Raw genomic sequence first — 23430 nt, forward strand, 5'->3', positions numbered from 1 at the left:
GGCCAGAAGCATCACAAGGCAGTTCTTTTTTGGTAGCTTAATGTGACCGGATATGACAGGCTCTTTCTGGGAAAATAAGGTGCCTGCACAGCCTCTTATGACTTTGTTTTGAGCTGCAAATATTCTCTTCAGTTACCGGATGTCACTAGGGTTGCAAGTGTGGATATTCTGGGTTGACTGCTGTGAGGTAAGTTTCATAGTAAGCAAGAACATGGAGGTCACTGAGGCAGGAGTTGTATGCAAAGACGATTTACTTATAAATAGGGCGGCAGCAGAAGTCTCTAGACCAGGGTTGGGCAAACTGTGGCTCTCCAAATGCTCATGGACTACAATTCCCATGAGCCCTTGCTAGTGAGGCACTGGCAGGGGCTTGTGGGAATTGCAGTCCATGGACATCTGGAGAGAGCCAAAGGTAAATATATTCAAGCTAGCTATGGCTTCAGAGCGTGGTTTGAATTCTCTTAAATTTTTCAGGTATAAATAGGCTTCCAAGGACAACCCGCCAGCTTGGATCCTTTTGTACACACATTCCACCCTCGCCAGCCTGTCCTTTCCCAAAACTGAGACTAAATTGCACACGGTCTAACAAACAGGTACTCTATTCTCTCCCAGAGGTAGAGTGAAACTACTCGACCATGTTATCAGGGAGGACAACCCTTCAAAATGTGGTCTTCCGGAGTCAGACCTGAAATAACTCCCACTGTGCTCCCTGCCAACATTCCATCCCCCTCTGAAAGATGATTGGATGCTGGAGCAGCACTCCCATAGGTTCCCGGATGAAACAGCCGAGTAGGGATGTGCGCTTCGGCTTGGCCGCCTTGGCGATCACCGAAGCCCGAGGCAGTGCGTAGGAGGCCAGTGCCACGGCACGTAGGGCACAGGCGGCAGCGGCTGCCAGAAGGTGTGCTGCTGCCGCCTTTACTCTCTGCGCTGTAGCGCTGGCCTCCTACGCACCACCTCAGGCTTCGGTGATCACCGAGGTGGCCGAACTGTACATTGGATGAAGCGTACATCCCTACAGCTGAGTGGTTGCTCTTCCTTTCAGCAGTGGGACAGCCCCCTGTCCATTATATCTCCTACACTGTGTAATGCTTTTTAACATACGGAAAGTAGCTACATGGAGAACCTTGCTGGCATGGAAAGTCTCTGCACCAAAATCAGAAATTTCCATATGATAAGCAAAGTGTTAAATTACACACTGGGAGTAATTACACACTCTTCCACATGCAGACAGCTGGGTGACCTTGGGCTAGTCACAGTCCTCTTAAAACTGTTCTCACAAAACACTTCTCTCAGAGCTCCCCCAGCCCTATTTATCTCAAAGGGTGTCTGTTGTGGGGATAGGAAGAGAAAGGTGTCTGTAAGCCATTCTGGGACTCATTCAGGTAGTTATAAGCAAGGTATTAAAAAATCAGCTCTTCTCTCACATGGGCCAGTTTTTATTTACTTCATATATACCTTGCTTTTCTTCCCCAATACAGTGTCCAGGTCCCACCCCCCACCCCCACCCCCGGCCACCAGAAGGGGATGAGAGATAGGGTGACCAGATCCAGGTTAGGAAACAACTGGATTTATTTATTTCTTATATATTTATATACCGCCCTCCCCGAAGGCTCAGGGTGGTTCACATAAAACAGAAATAATACAGATAACTTAGTTTAACAATTATTAAGTGATAACAACAAGCAACATAGAACAGTAGAAAAATATGGAGAACATTAAATGAACACATACTGATAGCCCAGTGGGTTGGGTGGAATTGTAGTGGATAACACAGGAGGAAGGCTCAGGGGGAGGGTCCATGGTTAGTGGTGTTTCAGGCTGACCTCAACCAAATGCCTGGTAGAGGAGCTCCCTTTGTGGGCCCTGTGGAACTGTTCAAGATACTTGGGAAAGGAGCCTGGGGAGAACAGAGATCTCAGTGGGATACAATGCCACTCTCCAAAGTATCCATTTTCTCCAGGAGAACTGATCTCTGTAGTTTGGAGATGAGCTGAAATTCCCGGGGATCCCCAGGTCCTACCTAGAGACTGGCATTCCTAATCTCCAATGGGGACCCACAGTGGCTTATATCATTCACTTCTCCTCCATTTTCTCATCATAACAACCCTGTGAGGTAGGCTTGGCTCAGAGTGTGTTAACTGGCCCAACATCACTCAGCAAGCTTCTATGGAGCGTGGCCGTTTGAATATGAATCTCCCAGATTGTAGTCCAACAGTCTAAAGTGTATACCCTGCTGAATGGCACCTCCTATCATGGGCTTTGCATGTTATCATTGCAACATGCATGCTACCTTATGTGGTAGCTAGACAGTAGAACGTTTGTCAGTGTTCAATTGTAGAATGGCTCTTTTAAAATCCGATTTGATACTTGCTGATTATTAAAAGATATTATCTTTTACCCATTCCTTCAATTTATGGTTTAAGCTTCGAGGCTATGTTTAGGAGACTTATTGGGCAGTAGTTATATTGGTCATTCTTATTACCCTTTTTGTAAATAGGTACATTTATGCTAGTCATCCACCCTTCTGAAAGATCACCTTTTGATCACTTTAGCCAAAGATGGGGGCCACCAGTTTATGAACATTTTGAAACATTCTGGGGAGGTTTTCCAGGAGACTTCTGAGCCTTCAATGAAAATATCAGTGACCTGTTCTCACCTTCTGTGATTGGTGGCCATGCTGGTAATCTGGAAATACCCAAATCTGCTCCCTAATTGCTGAGGCTGTTGGGTGATCCAGATAAGAGCATCTGAAACCCCCTGAAAAATGGGAGTATCAAGTATATAATGTGATTGCATTGTTTGATGGGCAATTTACCATGTGGGAGAGAAGTGGCCTGGGAAATCAAAATGGTCTTGGAACAAGCCATGCTGATGTGTCCCTGTGGCACTATAGGCCAGTGCTGAAGGGGCCACTCAGTTCAGTAGAACTAGCAATGGGCATTAGCTTACTTTACCCAATGCTTCCTCCCACAATTGATGATACCAATTTTCCTTGCTGTTGTAGGAGCTATTGCCACAGCTGCTGGGCTAGGGACTCTTGCTGGCCACGTGGCCTCCTAGGATAGTAGCCCACTGGGACGTTTTCTTGTAAGCTCCATTGGCAGGTTGCCGTTATGTTTCTGAAGTTGATGCGTCTGATGTGTTTGGAATGTATTTTGGAGCTGAATTTGCTGTCCTTGAAATAAATCTAACAACAGAAAACATTAAGATCAGGAGAGGCGTGTGAGTGTGTCTGCTTCTTCTTCTTCTTCTTCTTTTTTAATGCCGCGAGGCTGGCTGCACATGGTTCATGGAACGGCAGCTAATCTATTATTGATCATGAAATAATTAGTGTTTTAAGGGACTCTTGGAGAAAAACTGAAAAGAGGGAAAGGAAAAAGAAATGCAACCACAAGACCATGTAAGTAGGCTCTGGGGACCACATGGGCTGATGCTCGACATTTCGGATGCCTGCGTCATCTCACTAGACTGTCAACATGTAGGCTTCGACAAATAGCCACCGTCACTGAAAATATTTCATGCCATTTTCAAGAACTGAATTGGGGGGGAATTCCCATTCAGATTAATGCTGGAAGTTCACAGAATGCTCACTCTAATCCACTTACAACCTCCTTCCCTGTTTAGCAATACTGCAAGCACAGAACCTTTATTGCTGTTATTCTTCCATTTAAAAATACAAAAGTCTAGTCTACATTACAAGACTTAAACATTTTCATCTTCTCATTCGAGGGATGCTCTGAATATTATAGAGAACAGGATGGTATCTCTATATCGAATGCAACAGCTGCTGCATTACAAAAAAAAAACAAGGCACTGTATGACAGAATGTGGTTAACACGCATTCTATTCGACATTTTTTTAAATGGATAAATTTGGTTTTCTGGGGATTTCCTCTCTTCTAGTAGAGAACACAACCACTGGCTGGGCTTCAAAATACTTTGGAGCAGACAAAGAAGAGGAGCAAAGGTAAAGGCTTCCAGCAAAGTAGCATTCAAGGGGTTCTAGCTGATGCAATGGTCTTCAGAGATCGATTGAATTCTGCTGAAGGAAAAAGATGAAAAAGGGGGTGAAGGGAGGAGGGCTCCTGAAAGACACCTGTTTGTAAACAGGATCTTTGTTCACTAGAGAAGGATTATCTCTAAATGGATTTAGGTCCCACACATGAGACCTTAAAGCTGCTCATGCATCACCATTCACTGGAGAGAGGCATTCATGACAGCTCCAAATTAGTGGGGGGACACTGTCTCTAACTTGGCTAACCCGCTAAGCCTAACATCAGGTGTGATTTAATTAGTAAGAGTGAGGAACAGAGGGGAGAGAAGACTGAAAAATCATTTTGGCCCTTTGACTGGGAGCAAATTGCTCTTCCATTCTCAGCACACACCTTTTTTCCTTCTTCCAGTAATCCAGCAGGGTTGTGTGACCCTTGCATGCTCGCTTCCATTTGAACCAAAGGCTGAATTTCTCCCTGACAGTGCCACAGAAGCAAAGCCCGTACGGTCTGACATTTGTGGGATTTGAGGCTGAACGTAAACGGTGATCTCCGCCCTCACCAACGATAATATAAACTGACGGTAGAGGCCCGGGGTCATGTGACTTTAATCAGCACAGCCCTAAGCCAGCAGGAACACATTAATTATTTCAGGGCTTTCCTTTTGGACGAGCAGCGAAACTTGCATCAAAAGCAGGAGGATAATTCTGTCCATCTTTCTCTTTGGACTGGGTCGGGGGCCTTACAAATCTTGCAGCTCAGATACGGACAGTCAGGGAAGTTTTTGCGGGGTCTTGTGCTACTGCAACAACCTCATCCTTCCCTTCTGAAAACTGGCTGGAAACAAGATTCTCCTCTTGCCTCCCCCTTCCCCTTTTCACACAGAAGGAAAAACTTTCACCCTCTAGACAGTTAACTAACTCCCTCTAAAATAGATTGCTCTTCTCCTTGCCCGCTCGGAGCTCATTAATTTGGACTTTTTTTTCCCTGGAGTGGTTGAATCCTGTTTTAATTATACTTTTAGCAATAATCTCCAAGCTATTAGCTCACATGTCAACGAGGTAACCACTCCCACAAGGAAACACGATTAGCAAGGACGAGGAAATATTGATCCCCCCCACCATCTCCTTTTTAAAAAGCAGATTAAAAAAAAATCCACACCTGCAGCGTAATGCTGCTAAACACAAGCAAAAAACAACAAAGGATGCCCTCCACAGAACAAGAAACCATCTCGCACTTCCAATGTTCAGGCAGCTAAATGCTGGAAAGTAGAACGATACATGCGTATCGTGACACAGTCCCCTACCCCACCCCGTAAAGGAGCAGGCTTAAGGATTTTTTTAATGATTATTATTCTGCCTTGAAAACCATGCACTTAAAATCTCAAAAAGCAACATAAGCCACAGATAGCAAGCATGAGCTGAAAAGGAGGAGGAGGAGGGGGGGGGGAGGAGGAGGGACCCCTCCCCCTCACAATCATTCAACAAAGAAACAATAGCATTTTAAGGGGTACATAAAGTGCCAGTGAAGCTCAGTCCATAAGAAGAAGCAATCTAGAAGTCACTCCACTGAATCCCATCCAAGTCGTCTCTCCATTCAAGCTTCTCTCCCCCACCCCACCCCCCCGCCATCCAATTTCTGCACTGCATTCTTCCCGGCTCTCCTCCTTAGCAGAAGCCGGTGCAAAGCAATTAGCCCTGCAATAGAATAATATCCAGCAACTTTCAAACTAAATGATTTGGGGTGGGGTCTGAGAGGTAGGAAAGAAGCAGCTGCTGGGCATACACACGAGCTCCCCCCCACCCCAATCACACACATCGTATTTTCATTTATATTTCCAGAAACCGCCCACCCATGCCCCCAGACAAAAATAATCAAACAGGTATAGTAGCTGAAAAGTGCTTACCGACTTTGGACTCTTCTTTGGAGCTGGCAGTCCTGAAAAATGGCAACAAGGGGGGGAAAAAAAAGAATTATTAGCACATAAATCATTACCTTCCTTAAAAGAAAAAAAATTCCTAGGTGTATCATCCAAACGTAGCCATCTGCAGAGTTATGTCAGATTTTGCTCTCGCATCGGAGTTGCCAGTCTGTTCATATCGAATCAAAGCTCGGGGGGTGGGGGGGGGGAGTTGGAGAGAGGAGGGGAAAGAGAGAAAGGGAGAGCATGGGGGAAGGAGATCTATCTGCATTAGCTATGCTGACTTGTGCTGCAGCAGCCTGGAGGCTGGAGAAAGAAATTCACAGACCTCAGCGGCCTGGGAAATTGAACACTTGGACAGAATCTCAAACGCTCCCTTGGATTAAGAGAGTCTTAGCTTACAATTAAGTCAAGGATATTACCTTTTGACGCGACTGGCTTGTCAAAGGTATCAGACCAATCGGAACAGTAGTGGAGAGAGAGAGAGAGAGAGAGAGAGAGAGAGAGAGAGAGAGAGAGAGAGAGAGAGAGAGAGAGAGAGAGAGAGAGAGAGAGAGAGAGAGAGAGATAGAGAGAGAGAGAGATGGGTAGACAGACAGACTTCTGTTTGAGGAGACAGGTTTTTATGTACAAGCTTTTGAAATGAGATGCTCAGCCGAGCAAAGCTAAAAGGAAAGAACAAAAGGTGGGCACATACCCCCCCCCACCTTTAAAAAAATGGAAATAAACCCTAAGTTTGGTGCCAAGCCCACTGTGTGATATTATAAGAAGAGACCATCATTGGATAGTTCTACAGAGCACAGCATGTTTTTTTTTTTTTTAAATTTCTGGTCTTGCCACAGATGCCAATGGGATGCAGAGAGGTGAAGTGACTAGCTAGGGGAGGGGAGATGGGAGTCTTTCCAAGAAATTAATAGTGAGGGAAACGCAAATGAAACATTACTTTTAAGGCTCTGGAGTGAACGCCTGGAGGAAATTTTGCCTTTTGGAGACCATCCCTGTGAGAACTGCCGCATATCATCTCCTCTCTGGCAGAGGGAAACCAGAGGAAGTGAATTTCCCTACCACCACTTTTTCCAGCATGATATCCCCATCAGTAAAGGAGTTGAAGCTTATGGGAAATGATGCATAGTAAAGGAACATTATGCTCTAAGCCAGGGGTGGGCAAACTGTGGCCCTCCAGATGTCTATGAACTACAATTCCCATGAGCCCCTGCCAGTATTCGCTGGCAGGGGCTCATGGGAATTGTAGTTCATAGACATCTGGAGGGCCGCAGTTTGGCCACCCCTGCTCTACGCCAAAGGTCCCCCCCCTTTTTTTAAAACAAAGATATTACCTCAGAAATTGGAGGGAAAGGGGCAGTGGAGCAAAATGCCAAAACGATGCCACAGAAATATCCCCCTCCCCCATTTTGTGGATCAAAGTGCAAAAGAACACAACCATCTGAAATCTGCTTCCATCCTTTTAAAACTGAACCACTTAGTCAAAGCTCTCTTTTCCTTTTAACACATTTTCCATGCAACAAGGTGAAGAACACATTCCTAACTCATGCTGTACTGAGAGAGATGAATGAGGGAAAACAATAGGTACCCAAGGATTTGTGAGAATGAAACAGGACTCCAGACTGACTCATTGCTACCTGACAGATCACCGGGACCCATATGTCCCAGTCAGCTGACGTTCATGTACACTCAAAAATTCCAAGGGAGAAAGAACAGCAAGCAGTGACTAATAACACATTAAAATGTCTTCAACGCTCTGGTGCTGCTGGACTGCCCACCGCATTGTTACATTTTCACATGTTCTACATCACTGTTAGTCACTGAGATGTATAATATTTGCCCTAAATAGTGTCACTGTTTTTCATCATAGGATACACGTGGCAAATCTAGCATTGTCTAACAGCAGCCTAGCAACGCTTCCTATTCTCCTTCAGCTGGCACATTTATTCTTTTGACTGGAGTCTGCGTTACGGCTGCTTCAAGTTTTAATTTAGAAAGCAATCCAAGTGGGCCTTCCATGTGGCAGCAGTAAGAGAGGGAAACATGGAGAATCTCAAAGAGCAAGCGAACTAGAACAGAGGTTCATAATTGCTGCACAACAGCAAAAAGTCAGTGTACGGACACACAATTATTGGAGGTTCTGCCACTAACGTGAGACTGTTTATATTAATACCAACAAACAGACATTATCTGCCATACAGCAAACATGAAAATAGTTCAGATTATTTTTAAAAATCTACTGACAGTCTGACTCTCAGAGGGTATGTGAAACATATCTGCTCTGGGGCTACTTGGTCAAGACTCCCTTCCTCCCTGGCAAACACACACACACACACACACACACACACACACTCCCTTCCCTCCCCTGCTTGTTTCCTGGCCTCCTCCTTGGTTCCTCCCGCCTCCCTTCCTACTGCATACATCCACAAGCGCCCAGACTCCCCTCTCCTGTTTCCCCCTTACTTATTGGTTTCTCAGCCTCCTCCCCTCCCTCTCTTCCTCCCATACAAACACACGCACAGATACACAGAGACTCCCTTCCTTTTCCCCTCACATTTCCTCCCTTATCTGTTGTTGCTGTTGTTGTTGATAATTATTATTATATTTATTCCCTGCTGCTATCAGCAAGCTATTTTGCAGCAGGTTACATTGTAAAGCCCCCACATAAAATGGCTTTTATAATACCCCATTAAAATGATGTACCCTGGTGGCAAAAAACCTTTCCTCCCACCCCTGCAACAACTAATTCCCTGTCAGTGCGCCATAGGGGGAATCTACAGACACCGGTGGTCTGCCATGAGGCAATAGTCTGGCCCTCATGGCGGTCACTCCTGAAGGAGTCCATCTGATCATCCATACCCTGACCTTAATCATAGATCTGGCAGAAGAGCTCTTTTGCAAGCCTTGTGGAATGCAGGTAGCTCCCGCAGGGCCCCCAGTTCTTCTAAGAGCTCATTCCACCAGATTGGGGCCAGGATTGAAAAGGCCCTGGCCCTGGCCCTGGTCAAGGCCAGGTGAGCTTCCTGGGGGCCATGAACCACCAACTGGTTGGTACATGCAGACGGTAAAGCTGCCAAAAGGTGGGACTGCAGGTCCTCCAGCAGTACTGTCAACAAGTCACCAGGTGGCATCGGGACCTGTAGAGCATTCCAGAATCCCACTGGATCCATAAGTCTCTGGGCTAAAATGTGTACATCGCCCAAACAGGGGAGGGGTGGAATCTTGATCTGGGCCCACAGGGCATAGTGGTCTGCCTATGGGATGACAGACACCACCACCAGACCCACCTCTATCCCAGCACTGAAGATTGGATTGAGGTAGTAACCGGCATGATGTGCAGGACCGGTAACACTGTGATAGCCCTATCATTGCCATGGTTGACACCAGGTCAGAGCCATGACCCAGGGACGGTGCCACCATGGAGCCGAGATTGGAGCAGGACTGAGAACCCAGGTGGGGCTAGTTCTTTCAGGGCCACTGTTTCACCTTTCTGTGCCCAGGTCTCAGTCACACAAGCAAAGTCAACCCTAGACTCGGCAAAATAATCATGCAGAGTCAAGGTCTTGTTGTTAATTGATCTTGCATTGCAAGAGTCAGTTCCTCCCTAGCCTCCACCTCACCCATCTAGGGATGGTATGGAGATTAGAAGAGGAGCAAATGTGCCCAGGGCTGTATCTCTACAACCAAGTCCCATACTGGTCCGCGTAGCTACCATCTCTTCTGTTGTCCAAACTCCACCCCCCGCAATATCACCCTTGGCCTCTGTTGGGATCCTGGCTCCACATTGGGGCCCTCAAACTGGAACCAACTAACACTAGGCCCAGACTACCTAATAACTATCTTAACACCCCAGCTGCAATAAGCACCCCCCATCCCACTGGCTCATGCCCTCCCTCTTTATCTCTCCTCCCTCCCTAACATAGTCTTAGCAACTGGCAGACCACTGGAGGGGTTTAGGGCCTGTTGGTTTCCCAGCCTCTCTCCCAAGCAAAAACGCATACACGGTGCTCCCTTCCCCTTTCCCCTACGGGGAGCTATCACTCACTAAAAAAAACCATTCTTCCATACCCCAGTTTCAAAAGAATAAAATAAGACAAAAATAATACACGCTAATAATAGGAAATATTTGCATAGTATTTTAAAAAGTACTCAAACCACTTTACATCAATTACTTCAAGAAATGGTTACAATAGCAGTTAAGAATAGCCTTGTATTACTCCCATATGTCTGATAGGCTGGCAAGGGCAACTGGTAAAAGATCAGTGCCATATAAATACTGTCTCACATGTTCAGATACTAGATGTTACGATCTTCATATAGAATGATGGAAATGGCTGGTTCCTTCCCCAGATGTGCTCCTGCTGCCTTAGACGAGGCAATTCTATGCTTGCACTTATTTCTGAATGCCTAAGACACCAGGTCCCGGTGGGGAGTGCCCTCAAGAGTCCTGAATCTGGATCCTCTCAACTGTTGCTTTAGGGTTGCATACAAACCATGGTCATGCATGAAACTAGGACTTATTATTATAATTTATTAGATGTCTAGCTCACCACTTTCGGCTCGCAAAAGGTTACAAAAAGGCCAAACAATACAATAAAACCTCATAATATCCCATTAAAAACTCCATTATCAAATACAGAAGCTTCCACAGATGGCAAAAATCATTATAACCTAAAACATACTTTTCAGATACAGCATGGGGAAACCAGATGATGGGCGCCAATATGTTGGACGCCAACAGGAGAAGGGACCCATTTTCCATTTGGTCTAGTACTGACCCCAACCATAAACCTGGTGGAAGAGCTCCCTTTTGCAGGCCCTCTGGAAAGCAGAAAGCTCTCCAAGGCCTGCAACTCCCCCAGGAGTTCATTCCACCAGGTAGGGGCCAGGACCGAAAAAGCTTGGCCCTGGTTGAGGCCAGGCGAGCTTCCCTAGGGCCAGAAATGGTCAATAAGTTGGAGCCTGCAGAATGCAAGGCCCTTTCAGGAACATAGGGCACAAGGTGGTCCCTCAAATATGTGGGTCCGAGACCATGAATGGCCTTAAAGGGCAACACTAAGATCTTGAACCTGATCCAGGCCACAACCAGTACCCAATGAAGCTGCCTCAGCACTGGCTGAATATGGGCCCTCCTAGCTAAAATAAACCCGACAAGACCTGTGGGGTAAATCTTATTTCTCTCTGCCTTCACTCTTTTCCATCTTTGAAAGCTCACATAGCTCTTCTGCCATTCCTATTTTTCTCCTCTCCTCTCTTTCCCATCCACCACTACCTTAATTTTCTCTCAACCAATGATCCACCTTTCCCTACAACTGGTACCCTCTATTCAAGAAAATCATAGCCCTTGAGTTGGGTCAGGCTTCGCTGTCACACACCTCACATGCAGGACCCAGCAAACATTTTATTTCAAAAAACTGTGCATTATAATGAAATTAAGAAGAGGAGTTGATTCTTCTATGCCACTTTTCTCTACTAGAAGGAGTCTCAAAGTGGCTAACGATAACCTTCCCTTTCCTCTCCCCACAACAAACACCCAGTGAGGTAGGTAAGGCTGAGAGAGCCATGATGTTACTGCTTGGTCAGAACAGCTTTATCAATGCTGTGGCGAGCCCAAGGTCACCCAGCTGACTGCACGTGGAGAAGGAGCAGGAAATCAAACCCAGCTCACCAGATTAGAAAACAGGGGAGAGGAACTTTTTAACTGCACAAAATCTAATATCAACTTTCCAAAATTGTATTCTTTTGCTGGAAGGCGAGTAGAGTAAAACCGAAAGCACAATGCAACTGCAGAATATCAACAGAGTGGAACTGTTCACCCATACAATAAACACATTGAACTGATGGCTATTCTAGGGTGGCCTAAAGCAATGTGGGAAATGATCCAGGTTTTCAAGACTCTGATCGCTTTCACGGGGGAGCAGCATGCTGATGTGGCCACCTCCATACATTTTATTTATTTATTTATTAGATTTTTATACCACCCTCCCCAACAGCTCTGGGCAGTTCACAGAAAACATTGCAGGGGTAATACATGGTACAGTCTGAATGCATAACACAGTCATAAGTAACATGTCAACATATGTGAACCCACTGTTAATTAAAAAAAAATCAGTTCAATTCCACTTCTAAAAAGTGGGACTAGAATCCAAAAAACTCAGAGTTAACTTAGTTAAATTTGCGAAGTATTCATTTCTCAGCTATACAAAGGAGAATATCTGTGACTCAGAGGATGAATTTGATTGAAATACACTGAATTAAAAAGTGCTCTCTTCACAAGCTGTAGAATTTTCCAGTCACATCCAGCATGTAAAGCCTTTGAAATGTTCATGAAGTTTGTGTCCTGTGCTTTTGTGCACATGCACACTCACAGAATATTCCTCACAATGGGATCCTCCTAAATGAATTAACAGAATGAAAGATGCAAGAAGCAGCATTTTGCATTTTTAAAAATTAAATCAGGGAATAATTTATGGTGCCAGGTTATTAAATGTTAAAATGTAATAAACAAGAATAAACCTTCCCCTCAATGTCTGTCATTAATTCCAGATGTTATCCAGAAAAGATTGAATATACCCAAAAATAGGGTGGAAAAGAGATACAAGCCGCTGCTTGGCAAGGGTTGGACGGCCTGTGAATCTTGTGAAGGTTCTGCTCTGTGCCAGAGTCTGCTGCAGAGCCAGCAATAATTTGACAAAAGAAACAAATGCACACAAGACTTATAATAAAACATATACATACAGCACCAGTGGCTTACATTTGATCAAACCCACAAAAATTCCTAGGAAAATACTTCCTTATGAAAATTTTCTTGTTTGCTAGCTTAAAAATCAGATCATATTTACCAGTTCCCAGCTGCCAAGGGCCAAGCCAGGAAATAAATGTGCTGCAATCTGCATTACGAATTCTCATCCAAAGGATGCAGAGCAGTACAAAATGTCTACCACCAGTCAAATAGAAACCACAGCTGAGGATTCCTCCTGCACTTCTGAAAACAACGATGAAGATTAGAAATGATCATATGATTCACTGTATATCTCATTTTTATGTCTTTCTGATAGGGAAGATCACTTCTTAAAAATGCTGTCTGAATCCATGTATTCAGGACACAAAAAGGATCCCCACCATCAAAAGCAAGACAAGTTTCATAAGTCTTGGCCAAACCGATGAAAGAAAGGAATCTCAATAGGCTTAACAAAGATGAACCTCGAGCATACAGAGGTTTTAAAAGAGAAGTAGGATTCACAAATCACAATATCATCTCCAATATGGAAGTGGAAAGAGGTTCCCAAAGAAGATTCCATCAATATATGTAGAGAGAGATGGTCATGAGAGGTGAATGACTACTGGAGGAACAGAGAATCATATTCATCTACCATCAGTCATCAGCAGCATTTATCAGGAAATGGCTTGTGGAAGACTGGCTGTAAGATTAGAAACAAGAGCCTCTTGTGGCGCAGTGGTAAGGCAGCAGAAATGCAGTCTGAATCTTTGCCCATGAGGCTGGGAGTTCGATCCCAGCAGCCGGCTCAAGGTTGACTCAGCCTTCCATCCTTCCGAGGTCGGTAAAATGAGTACCCAGCTTGCTGGGGGGTAAACGGTAATGACTGGGGAAGGCACTGGCAAACCACCCCGTATTGAGTCGGCCATGAAAACGCTGGAGGGCGTCACCCCAAGGGTCAGACATGACCCGGTGCTTGCACAGGGGATACCTTTACCTTAAGATTAGAAAATATTATATAATGCCACTCCTTCCCCAATGGCATGCAGGTGTGTGGTGAAATTCCTTAATCACTTCTGCCATCCTGCCAAGTGTTTACCTGCACATGATTGTAACTTAGCACATCTTTCTTTCATATTCCCTTTGAGACTCTGGAGAGCAGCTTCCTGTCTGAGCAGGCAATACTGACCTTGATGAACCAACAATATAAGGCAACTCCATGTGTATTTGTGTGACACTGCACATTTACCCCGGTACTGGTCCCCCATTTCATTGGGAACATGAACACATGCTGGCTATTTCTTACAAACAGATGTACAGAGATTGTATGTGTGGTCACTGTAACGTGAACAAGACTGAATTATTCTCCACAGCGTATCACACATTCTGCATTAAATCATCAAATGTTTTATCTACAGCCCATATCACTGGTTGCCAATCATGAGGTTTGCATCCCGCTATCCTTTCTGCCAATTCCACTGCTTATTGCAGCCCCTGTTCCAAATGATTTACAGCATAGCCTTCTTGGTGGTTAAGTCCCCTCCCTCCCACTAGTGGAAAAGTGGATCGGAGTCGACCCATTGTGTAACAGAATGGAGAAGGGATAGACTGAACATGTTACGTGACAATCTCATGTCTTGCATAATCTTTGCCAATAGTTTAGGGTCCTGTAAGTCTCCTCTGCTACTAGAAGCCTATAGAAATTATGCATGAATTATTTGAACATGCAGCACCCTCTATTGGACAGGAAGATAAAACTTAGCACAAATGCTTTATATGGGGGAAATGATAGCGATCCCATGAAAAACAAGTGACATTTTATGCAAAAGGGAATTTGTACTCAAGACTAATTTCACATTCCTACCTGTTGAAGTATTAATGCATAGGCACAGAGATAGTCTAAACTGAGAAATTGCCTCAAACTAATTATTCCTGAGATTATCATGGGCATCTGTTATCAAGCTGCTATTCTCATTCCTCGATTTTCTCCTTAAAGCTGAATATGTATATGCGATTCTTCTACCTGTTAAATGACACTTTGGGACCAAGCAAAAATTAAGCAATTTTTGTAGAATGGTTTTACTGTTTTATAATGGCTTTAATTTTACTATATTATGATATGCTGTCCGTGAGGAGACTACTAGGGCTAATAAATTAGTTTTGCAAAAGATTTCTGCTGTTGCATTAAGAGGAAATTATTTATTCGCTTTGAAACTGGGTGGCCCATCTATAGATCTATGAATCACACTCACGGCTACTAAGATACCTTGGAGAGAAGAGCCAGCATAATAACCTAATAGCGCAATCCTAAAAGAGTTACGTCATTCTAAATCTATTGATTTCAGTGGGCTTAGAAGCGCAAAGTTGTACTTGGCACTGCAGTGTAAAGTACTCACCAGTAATCACCACCATTTAACCAGTGCTCAGCCCTTCCCAACCCTTTTTGGGTCATGACCCTTTTAGGAGTTCTTCTTGGGTTCCAGGGTCCCCTACATTAGGCTGGCTGTTTGTGCAGTGAGCTAGGCTAAAAAAAGGACTAAGCTAAGAGTAAACTAAGTATACTTTGGCTTACAAATGTCTAGAACGTTCGAGCAAGAGAAGCATGTACATTAATTGTTTTTCTTGAATGCATTAATTCAAGTGCACACAAAGGAACAGATTAAGTTATTCCTTTTTCTTTCCCTTGATGGTCAAACTTTCTAGCAATTAATGATCTTATACATATCAAAAAGGGTATTTGATCGATTCAGTTACCAGCCCCCCCCTCCCCATAAACCCTTTGGGTTCCTCTTCTCGCATTGTTCAGTCTGTGGACCCCTTTAAATGTATCAGAGTCACACCTCCCTTGGCAGGCTATATGGCCCCCATTGACCATTTCCTTACTGGAGGCTCACGCCGGGCTACAGACTGGAGTTTGGCCTGGTGCACCTCATCCACTCTGGATTTGGCTTCCACACAGGAGCTGGGGCAGTGAAGTTCCCAGTGTGGAAATGGTCATTGAGAATGGCTGAGTGACATGACCTCCTGTTTGCCTCACCCTATATGAATCTCCCTAAATGCTTTACTAATTGTTAAGCAAAGTTACGTCTCTCTAACTTAAGTACCTACGGATTTCCAGATCAAGATTTCAAAATGAAGCTGTACTGGTAGATCTATGGAATGCTATACTGTTGGGTATTTGTTGAGAGAAGGGATGCTGGGAAATGCTCCCTGGGGCTCTCATATAAAAGACAATTAAAAAAAAACAACAGGAGGGCAGAGGTATCCATCTTACTGCAGATAGAATATTGGAACTAGAATACAAATCTCTCATTATGTGGCAGGGAGAACCCAGACACAAGTTACTCAGCAAATGCACATCAATATGTTTGTCTTCCAAGTACAAAACAAGGAGCTCTTAATAATTAACATTAATGGCCAATAATGTTCTTTGGAAGAGGAGGGCAGGAGGACAAAACTAATTCTGCATATAATATTGCCTGCAAAAATTTTAATAAAAGATCAGAATAATAAAAGCCAGTTCAAGGACTTAATGGAAGTCAAACATTTACAAGCTTTTAAAAATACATAAATGGGAGTGAAGGAGACAGAATGCTTGCAGATATTTTTTACTTTTAAAAAATGGCTTACTTATGCAATAAGGACATTTTCCAAATCTTTTGTAGAATTGTGTACACCAGCACTTCTGATGTTCAAATGTTTTGTTTTGCCACAGCATACTTATACATCCATATCCATGGTTCCTCTATATATTTGTGAAACAGCCTTGTGGGAGGAGTGTGTCTGGGGTGTCCGCTCTTGAATACGAGCCAATTGGGCTGGTCCCTATGCTTGCCGCCCTCCCTAGGAGCCTCCCTCACAGGAGAGAAAGAGAAGGTTATTTTAAACTGCTTAGAGAGAGCTGAGGCCTGCTCGATGTCTGTGGACCATTCCCAGTTCTCTCAGATCTCTCACAGACCTGCATCCCTCACAGGTTATCTATTATGGGGAGAGGAAGGGAAGGTGATTTTAAACTGCTTAGAGACACCTGAGGCCTGCTGGGTGACTGTGGACCATTGCCAGTTCTCTCAGAGCTCTCAGCCCCACCACCCTCACAGGTTGTCTGTTGTGGGGAGATGAAGGGAAAAGGTGTTTATAAACAACTTTGTGACTCCTTTTGGTAGGGTACAAAAACAGCAGGATACAAAAATCCAGCCCTTCTTCTTCTAAGGGGCAACAGTGAAAGAAGCATGGGGGCACATAATATCATATCAGCAGTAAAAAAATGGAGACAGAAGGAGTAGGGCCACAAAACTGGGAGGAATTGGTTGCCATGTAATCTCCCCCTAAAATGAGTCTCCAGTCTGCTTTTCCCTTCACATATCTGAGGACATAGCTCTGTAACCACTATGCCACAATTTCCAAAGCTCAGTCCTCTCCCTCTCTCAACTAACATTCCAAACCACACCCATATCCACGCCCTCATTTGTTACCATGCCACCACAACCCCCCCCCACACACACACAAAACACGTATTCAGCCTCATGCCCTTATAGACTGGACAACCCCTCCCCTTCAAGCTCTCTCAATCTTATTCACTGTCTCCCTTTCTACCTCCCTCTCTCTTTGCTATTTTCCCCCCTTCCCCTCCTGCTAGCGTCCATTGTATCAGCCACAATGGGCTTTAATTCTAGTAACAGAATAACCATTAATGTGCATTTTACATATATTCCTCCCACTCTCTATGTCCCCACACAGAAATGGATTTATTAAAAAAAAAAAAAAACCTGAGAAATAGCCCTTGATGTTTCATATAACAAGGCCATGGATATTTCCATGAATACAGTTGGTTTTCAATACAACAATCCTGGAAGGAAGTCTGCTCCTCAATCAACGTTCTTACATAGAGACCTACTGAGTATTGCTCTGTTAGTCCACCAAGAAATAAGACAATTGGAAGCCAAGAGAAGAACTTGCAGAAATTTTGTCTTATCCATATAGTTTCCTCATTTACAAATATAACTATCCTGAGTCAAATGAAACACAGGTGTCATTCCACGGAATGTCTAAAGCAGGGGTAGTCAAAACTGCGGCCCTCTAGATGTCCATGGACCACAATTCCCAGAAGCCCCTGCCAGCATTTGCTGGCAGGGGCTTCTGGGAATTGTGGTCCATGGACATCTGGAGGGCCGCAGTTTGACTACCCCTGGTCTAAAGCAGCAGAACAAAGTTTGAGTCCAGTTGTACCTGGACAACAAACAAATGTATTCAGGATATAAGCTTCTGTGTGCATGCACACTTCCCCAGATGTCTGTATGCACATGAAAGCTCATACCTTGAATAAAACTTTGTTGGTCTTAAAAGTGCCACTGGACTCGAACTTTATTCCACAGAAGTTGACATGAGGGTATTTCTATGCAGCCAATACTGTTGTCATTGGAATGGTTTCTAATTTTGTATTGTGACTTGAGTCTTTGTGATAAAGGAGGTGTCATGAACCCCCCCAGCTTCATGCCATCTTGCTCCCTGCAGACCCTGCATATTCTCACACTCTCCTGCCTTCTTCGGCCAAGGCCATAAAGCAATAAACCTGTCTCTTGAGAACTTCACTCCCTTCCTTTCCCAGCGGGCGAGAAGCCCCAATGAATGTATCAATCTTACTGTAAGTGTCCTTGCGGAGACAGCAAAGTCTCAACAATGTGCCAACCTCCCGATAAGGCACCGGGCCATCTGGCGGCCTGAGAACGGATCTCCTTTTGTCACCTGTACCCCCTCTCCCGCCGAAACCTTTGGGTCCCCCTCCCTTATTTGGTGGACCCTATATCTACCCTCCTTGTTTCCTTTGTACCTTGTTATTATCAAGATCTTTGCTTAGGAAGATCTTGGCCTGCTGTAGCTATCTGTGGACTTTGCCTAATAAAGCTCTTCTTGGAAATTTGCAACTGACTGTTGGATTTCGGATGTGCTTTCACCTGGGACTCCACAGGCTGGGCTCAGCCTGATTCCTGACAAATTGATAATAACCAATTAATAATAACCAAGGACGAGGCGGAACACACAGCTTTGGTGCGGGAGGTCTTACGCCGCCTCGCCGACCACAAGCTGTACGCAAAGCTTCCGAAATGTGAGTTCCACAAATCCCAGGTTGACTTTCTGGGCTACCGGGTCTCGGGGGAGGGGATTGGGATGGATCCCACTAAGGTCCAGGCGGTCCTAGATTGGGAGGTCCCCCGTACCCGCCGTCAGCTCCAATCCTTCTTAGGGTTCGCCAATTTCTACCGTGACTTTCTCCCGGGGTTTTCCAGGGTAACCCTGCCCCTCACAGACCTCCTGAAAACCAAGGGGAAGGGGGCCAGGGACGGTCGTCCTGGGGCACCTCTGCCATGGACCCAGGATTGCACTCAGGCCTTTGAACACCTCAAGCGGTTGTTCACCTCAGAGCCCATTCTGGCCCACCCCGAAACCGACCGACCCTTCGTGGTGCAGGTCGATGCCTCGAACGAGGCCATTGGCGGGGTCCTCCTACAAAGGGGGGAGGGGGGTCAACTTCGGCCCTGCGCCTATCTCTCCCGCAAATTCTCCCCGACCGAGCGGAACTGGCCCATCTGGGAGAAGGAGGCGGCCGCAGTAAAAACCGCCCTCTCCACATGGCGCCACTTCCTTGAGGGGTCCACCATCCCCTTTGAGGTCTGGACCGACCACAAGGACCTCGAAGCCCTGCGGAAACCACGCACGCTGAACGCTAAGCAGATTCAGTGGGCAGACTTTTTCTCCAGGTTCGACTTCACCCTCGTTCACATCCCGGGGCGGAAGAACTTCATGGCAGACGCCCTCTCCCGCATGCACCCGGGTGAACACCGTCCCCCCAGGGTGGACACGGTCTTCACTCCTAAACAATTGGGCCTCCTGGCCCAGACCCGCAGCCAGACCAAGGCAGGGCAACCCGCCCAGAGCCCCCCACCGGGGCCTCCGGGGGCCACGCCCTCGGTACCACTGGCCGAGTTCCGTTCGGCCTTGGGACCGGACCCACAGCTGGCCGGCCTCCGCTCGCAGCTTCGTGCCCATGAGGGGGTCTGGTACAAGGGGGACCGCTTATACATCCCCGCTTCTCTACGCAAAACGATTCTCGAACTGTGCCACGACAGCAAAGCCGCGGGGCACTTCGGCTTCCTGAAAACGTGGGGGCTGCTCCGCCGCCAATTCTGGTGGCCAGGGGCGCGCCGCGACGTGGGGAAATACGTCGCGGGCTGCCCGGTGTGCCTCGCGCACAAGAGGGGGGTGGGAAAGCCCCAGGGACTACTGAAACCCCTGGAAATCCCGGACCGCCCCTGGGAGATCATCTCCATGGATTTTATCACGGACTTGCCCCTTAGCCAGGGGAAGACGGTGATTTGGGTGGTGGTGGACCAGTTCTCGAAGCAGGCCCACTTTGTCCCCTGCCCGGGCTTGCCCACCGCACAGCGTCTGGCCGAAATGTTCGTTGCCCACGTGGTACGGCTCCACGGGGTCCCCCGCAAGATTGTGAGCGACCGGGGGGCCCAGTTCGTTGCCAAGTTCTGGGGGGCCCTGATGACCCTGGCAGGGGTGTCCCGGGGGCTTAGCTCTGCCTATCACCCCGCCACAAACGGGCAGACGGAACGGGTAAATCAGGTCCTCGAGCAGTACCTACGCTGTTTCCTGAACTACCACCAGGACGACTGGGTTTCCCTTCTGCCCCTGGCGGAGTACGCTTACAACAATGCGCCCCACTCCAGCACCGGGAAATCTCCCTTTGAGGTGGTGCACGGCTACGCTTCGCCCCCATTCCCTGCGCTCACCAAGCCTCCGGGGGACCCCGCTGCCTCCCCACCAGGGGTGGACGAGTGGGCAGCCCGAGTGCGGGAAGCTTGGGGGGAGGTGTCCGAATCGCTGACTAAAGCCAAGGCCGACTTTAAGCGATGGGCAGATCGGAAGCGCCAGCGCCCCCCCGCCCTATGCCGTGGGGGATGAGGTGTACATTTCCACGAAGCACCTAAAAAACCGGCGCCCTTGCAAAAAGCTCAGTTATCAATTCGTTGGCCCCTTCAAAGTGGTGCAAGTGCTAAACGAAGTCACCGTACGGGTGGAGCTGCCAAAGGCTTACCGCAAGGTCCACCCGGTCTTCCATGTGAGCCTGGTCAAAAAAGCCCCCCCTCCGGATGACTGGCACCCGCAGTCACGCCCTCCTCCCCCTGTCATGGTGGGGGAAGAGACCCACTACGAGCTGTCCGACATAGTCGACTCCCGCCTGTTCCGCAAACAGCTGCAATATTTGGTTTCTTGGAAAGGCTTCCCCGACTCAGACAACGAATGGGTTGATGCCGAGGACGTGGCTGCCCCCCTCCTCCTTCGCAAATTCCACTCTCGGTTCCCCGACAAGCCTGGCCCGGGCCCCGTGGCCGCGGGCGCCTGAGCGGGGCGGGGGCCTTAAGGGGAGGCGAGTGTCATGAACCCCCCCAGCTTCATGCCATCTTGCTCCCTGCAGACCCTGCATATTCTCACACTCTCCTGCCTTCTTCAGCCAAGGCCATAAAGCAATAAACCTGTCTCTTGAGAACTTCACTCCCTTCCTTTCCCAGCGGGCGAGAAGCCCCAATGAATGTATCAATCTTACTGTAAGTGTCCTTGCGGAGACAGCAAAGTCTCAACAATGTGCCAACCTCCCGATAAGGCACCGGGCCATCTGGCGGCCTGAGAACGGATCTCCTTTTGTCACCTGTACCCCCTCTCCCGCCGAAACCTTTGGGTCCCCCTCCCTTATTTGGTGGACCCTATATCTACCCTCCTTGTTTCCTTTGTACCTTGTTATTATCAAGATCTTTGCTTAGGAAGATCTTGGCCTGCTGTAGCTATCTGTGGACTTTGCCTAATAAAGCTCTTCTTGGAAATTTGCAACTGACTGTTGGATTTCAGATGTGCTTTCACCTGGGACTCCACAGGCTGGGCTCAGCCTGATTCCTGACAGGAGGGCTATAAAAAAGTAAACAATAAGCCTGCTTTATAAATGCAAACAAAACATCAGCTACTTTTGCTATCAATACGCATACTTAAGACTATTACTGAAGTAGATGGAAGTAATATTTGCATAATGCTCAGTTCCTAAAAGGTGACATCCAAAGGAAGGTTTCTATTGAGCATTCATACCAAAGCTTCCAGAACTATCATACCCTGAATTCTAAACACTGTCATCTTTACGGAAAGTTGCCTATCCTTGCTTTACAGTGCCTTCTTAATTCTGATCAATGATGGGACAGGGACCAAGATACTGAGATAGTGTTTTTGCACTTGCCAGGAAAAGCTGATAGCTGAGAATAGCCATATCTTTAAATATTGTATAGACAGTCTCAAAAGCAAAACTGCATCCACAACTCATTGGAGATTCACTGGGCCAACAAACGTCAGCTAAATTTATTTCAGGATTTAGAGAAGAAGTCCTTCATCCAAGGGTTCAACAAGACCAGCCAACAAAGCTGTTTCCTTGAGTTGCAGGCATATCATTCATGCTATGGATGCTGATTGATGATGAGGATGTTTAATCCTTGAGCTGCAGCTCTATTGCCTGGGCTCAGGTGTGGTCTCAGTATTTCATGTTTCCCCGAATTACGTGCTGGAGTCACTGGCAGGGAGCATGGCAGGGATATCTGCTTCTAGCAAGCCGGAATAAAATACGGCTGTTCTTACAGCTGAAATAATCTGACGTCTGCTTGATTTACTGCCATGTAAGAAGCGGCTGGGAGAATGGAGAATCTCATCTCTAGTTAAATCTACCTTGTTTAATGCACAATATAAGGTTCTGCTGTGCCACCTTGTGTTACATCAACTCACATCTGATATAAAACACCAATACACAGCAAAGGCTCTCGGCGTTCGCACAAGATTAACGTTCTAAACAATAAATACACATCACGCTTTTAATTTTAAAAAGGTGAAGCGATACGTAAGACCTTATTAGCAGAATTTCACAGCTCTAGTGATTACTTTACTTAAGCCAGATCATACTGGCCACTAAGTACTTGGAATAATAATACAGTTCCCTAAATGGCTATTACATTTATTATGGTGTAAATTTTTTTTGGGGGGGGGATTAGAACACACTTTATCAGATGTACCTGATTACACAGGAGCTCAAGCTACAGAAACACTGTGTCACATTAAACCCTGTAGCTTTTACAGGGCTGCAAGTCACTGCAGTTTTTGTTTTAAAAGGGTTTTTTTAATTTCACCATCGAGTTGCAGCCGATTTATGGCAACCCTCTGAGGTGTTCAAGACAAACTGATATTCATTGCCTTCCTCTGCATAGCAACCCTGGACTTCATTGGTGGCGTCCCATCCAAGTAACTAACTGGGACTGATCCTGTTTAGCTTCCCTATCTGAAAAGATTGAGCTAGCCTGGGTTTTCCAATTTAGGGCGACAGGTATGAATCTCAAATTTATCATCAACCACGTTGGGTTTATCCCACAACGTTTTCTTTACGCACAGAAAAAAACTCAGTTTCAGCCCCTCTTTTCTGGCTTTCAAAGATGTGTAACAGGCTTTCTCAACTAGGGTTTTGGGAAATGCTGGGGTTTCTTAAGGGCCCTGGAAGGGTTTCCCAAATAGGTGAGAGCTAATAAATATTTGTATATTTTTAAATTTTGTTACACATTTATTGGGGGATATGACCACATATGGTCATGTTGACCTGCCTCCCCCCCAAAATGGCCAATGATGGGCCTGGGGGGGGAAGGAAGGGGAGGGGCCCAGGTGGGTGTGTATACAGCAATGCTTCCCAACCACATTCTGCATGATCATGCG

General features: G+C 46.2%; 1 protein-coding gene across 29 annotated transcripts in view; it reads right to left on the bottom strand.

The window, feature by feature from the left end:
- MAGI1 (membrane associated guanylate kinase, WW and PDZ domain containing 1) overlaps window positions 1-23430 on the bottom strand; it is a 566279-nt gene that overhangs the window by 67035 nt on the left and 475814 nt on the right. For all 29 annotated transcript variants that reach the window (XM_077325070.1, XM_077325078.1, XM_077325089.1 and 26 more), the window contains one exon: window positions 5901-5932. In XM_077325070.1, the coding sequence (XP_077181185.1) occupies window positions 5901-5932 (32 nt within the window). The remainder of the gene's footprint in view (window positions 1-5900; window positions 5933-23430) is intronic.

The sequence above is a fragment of the Paroedura picta genome, chromosome 3, assembly GCF_049243985.1.
Source record: "Paroedura picta isolate Pp20150507F chromosome 3, Ppicta_v3.0, whole genome shotgun sequence".
In the NCBI taxonomy this organism is placed as follows: domain Eukaryota; kingdom Metazoa; phylum Chordata; class Lepidosauria; order Squamata; family Gekkonidae; genus Paroedura; species Paroedura picta.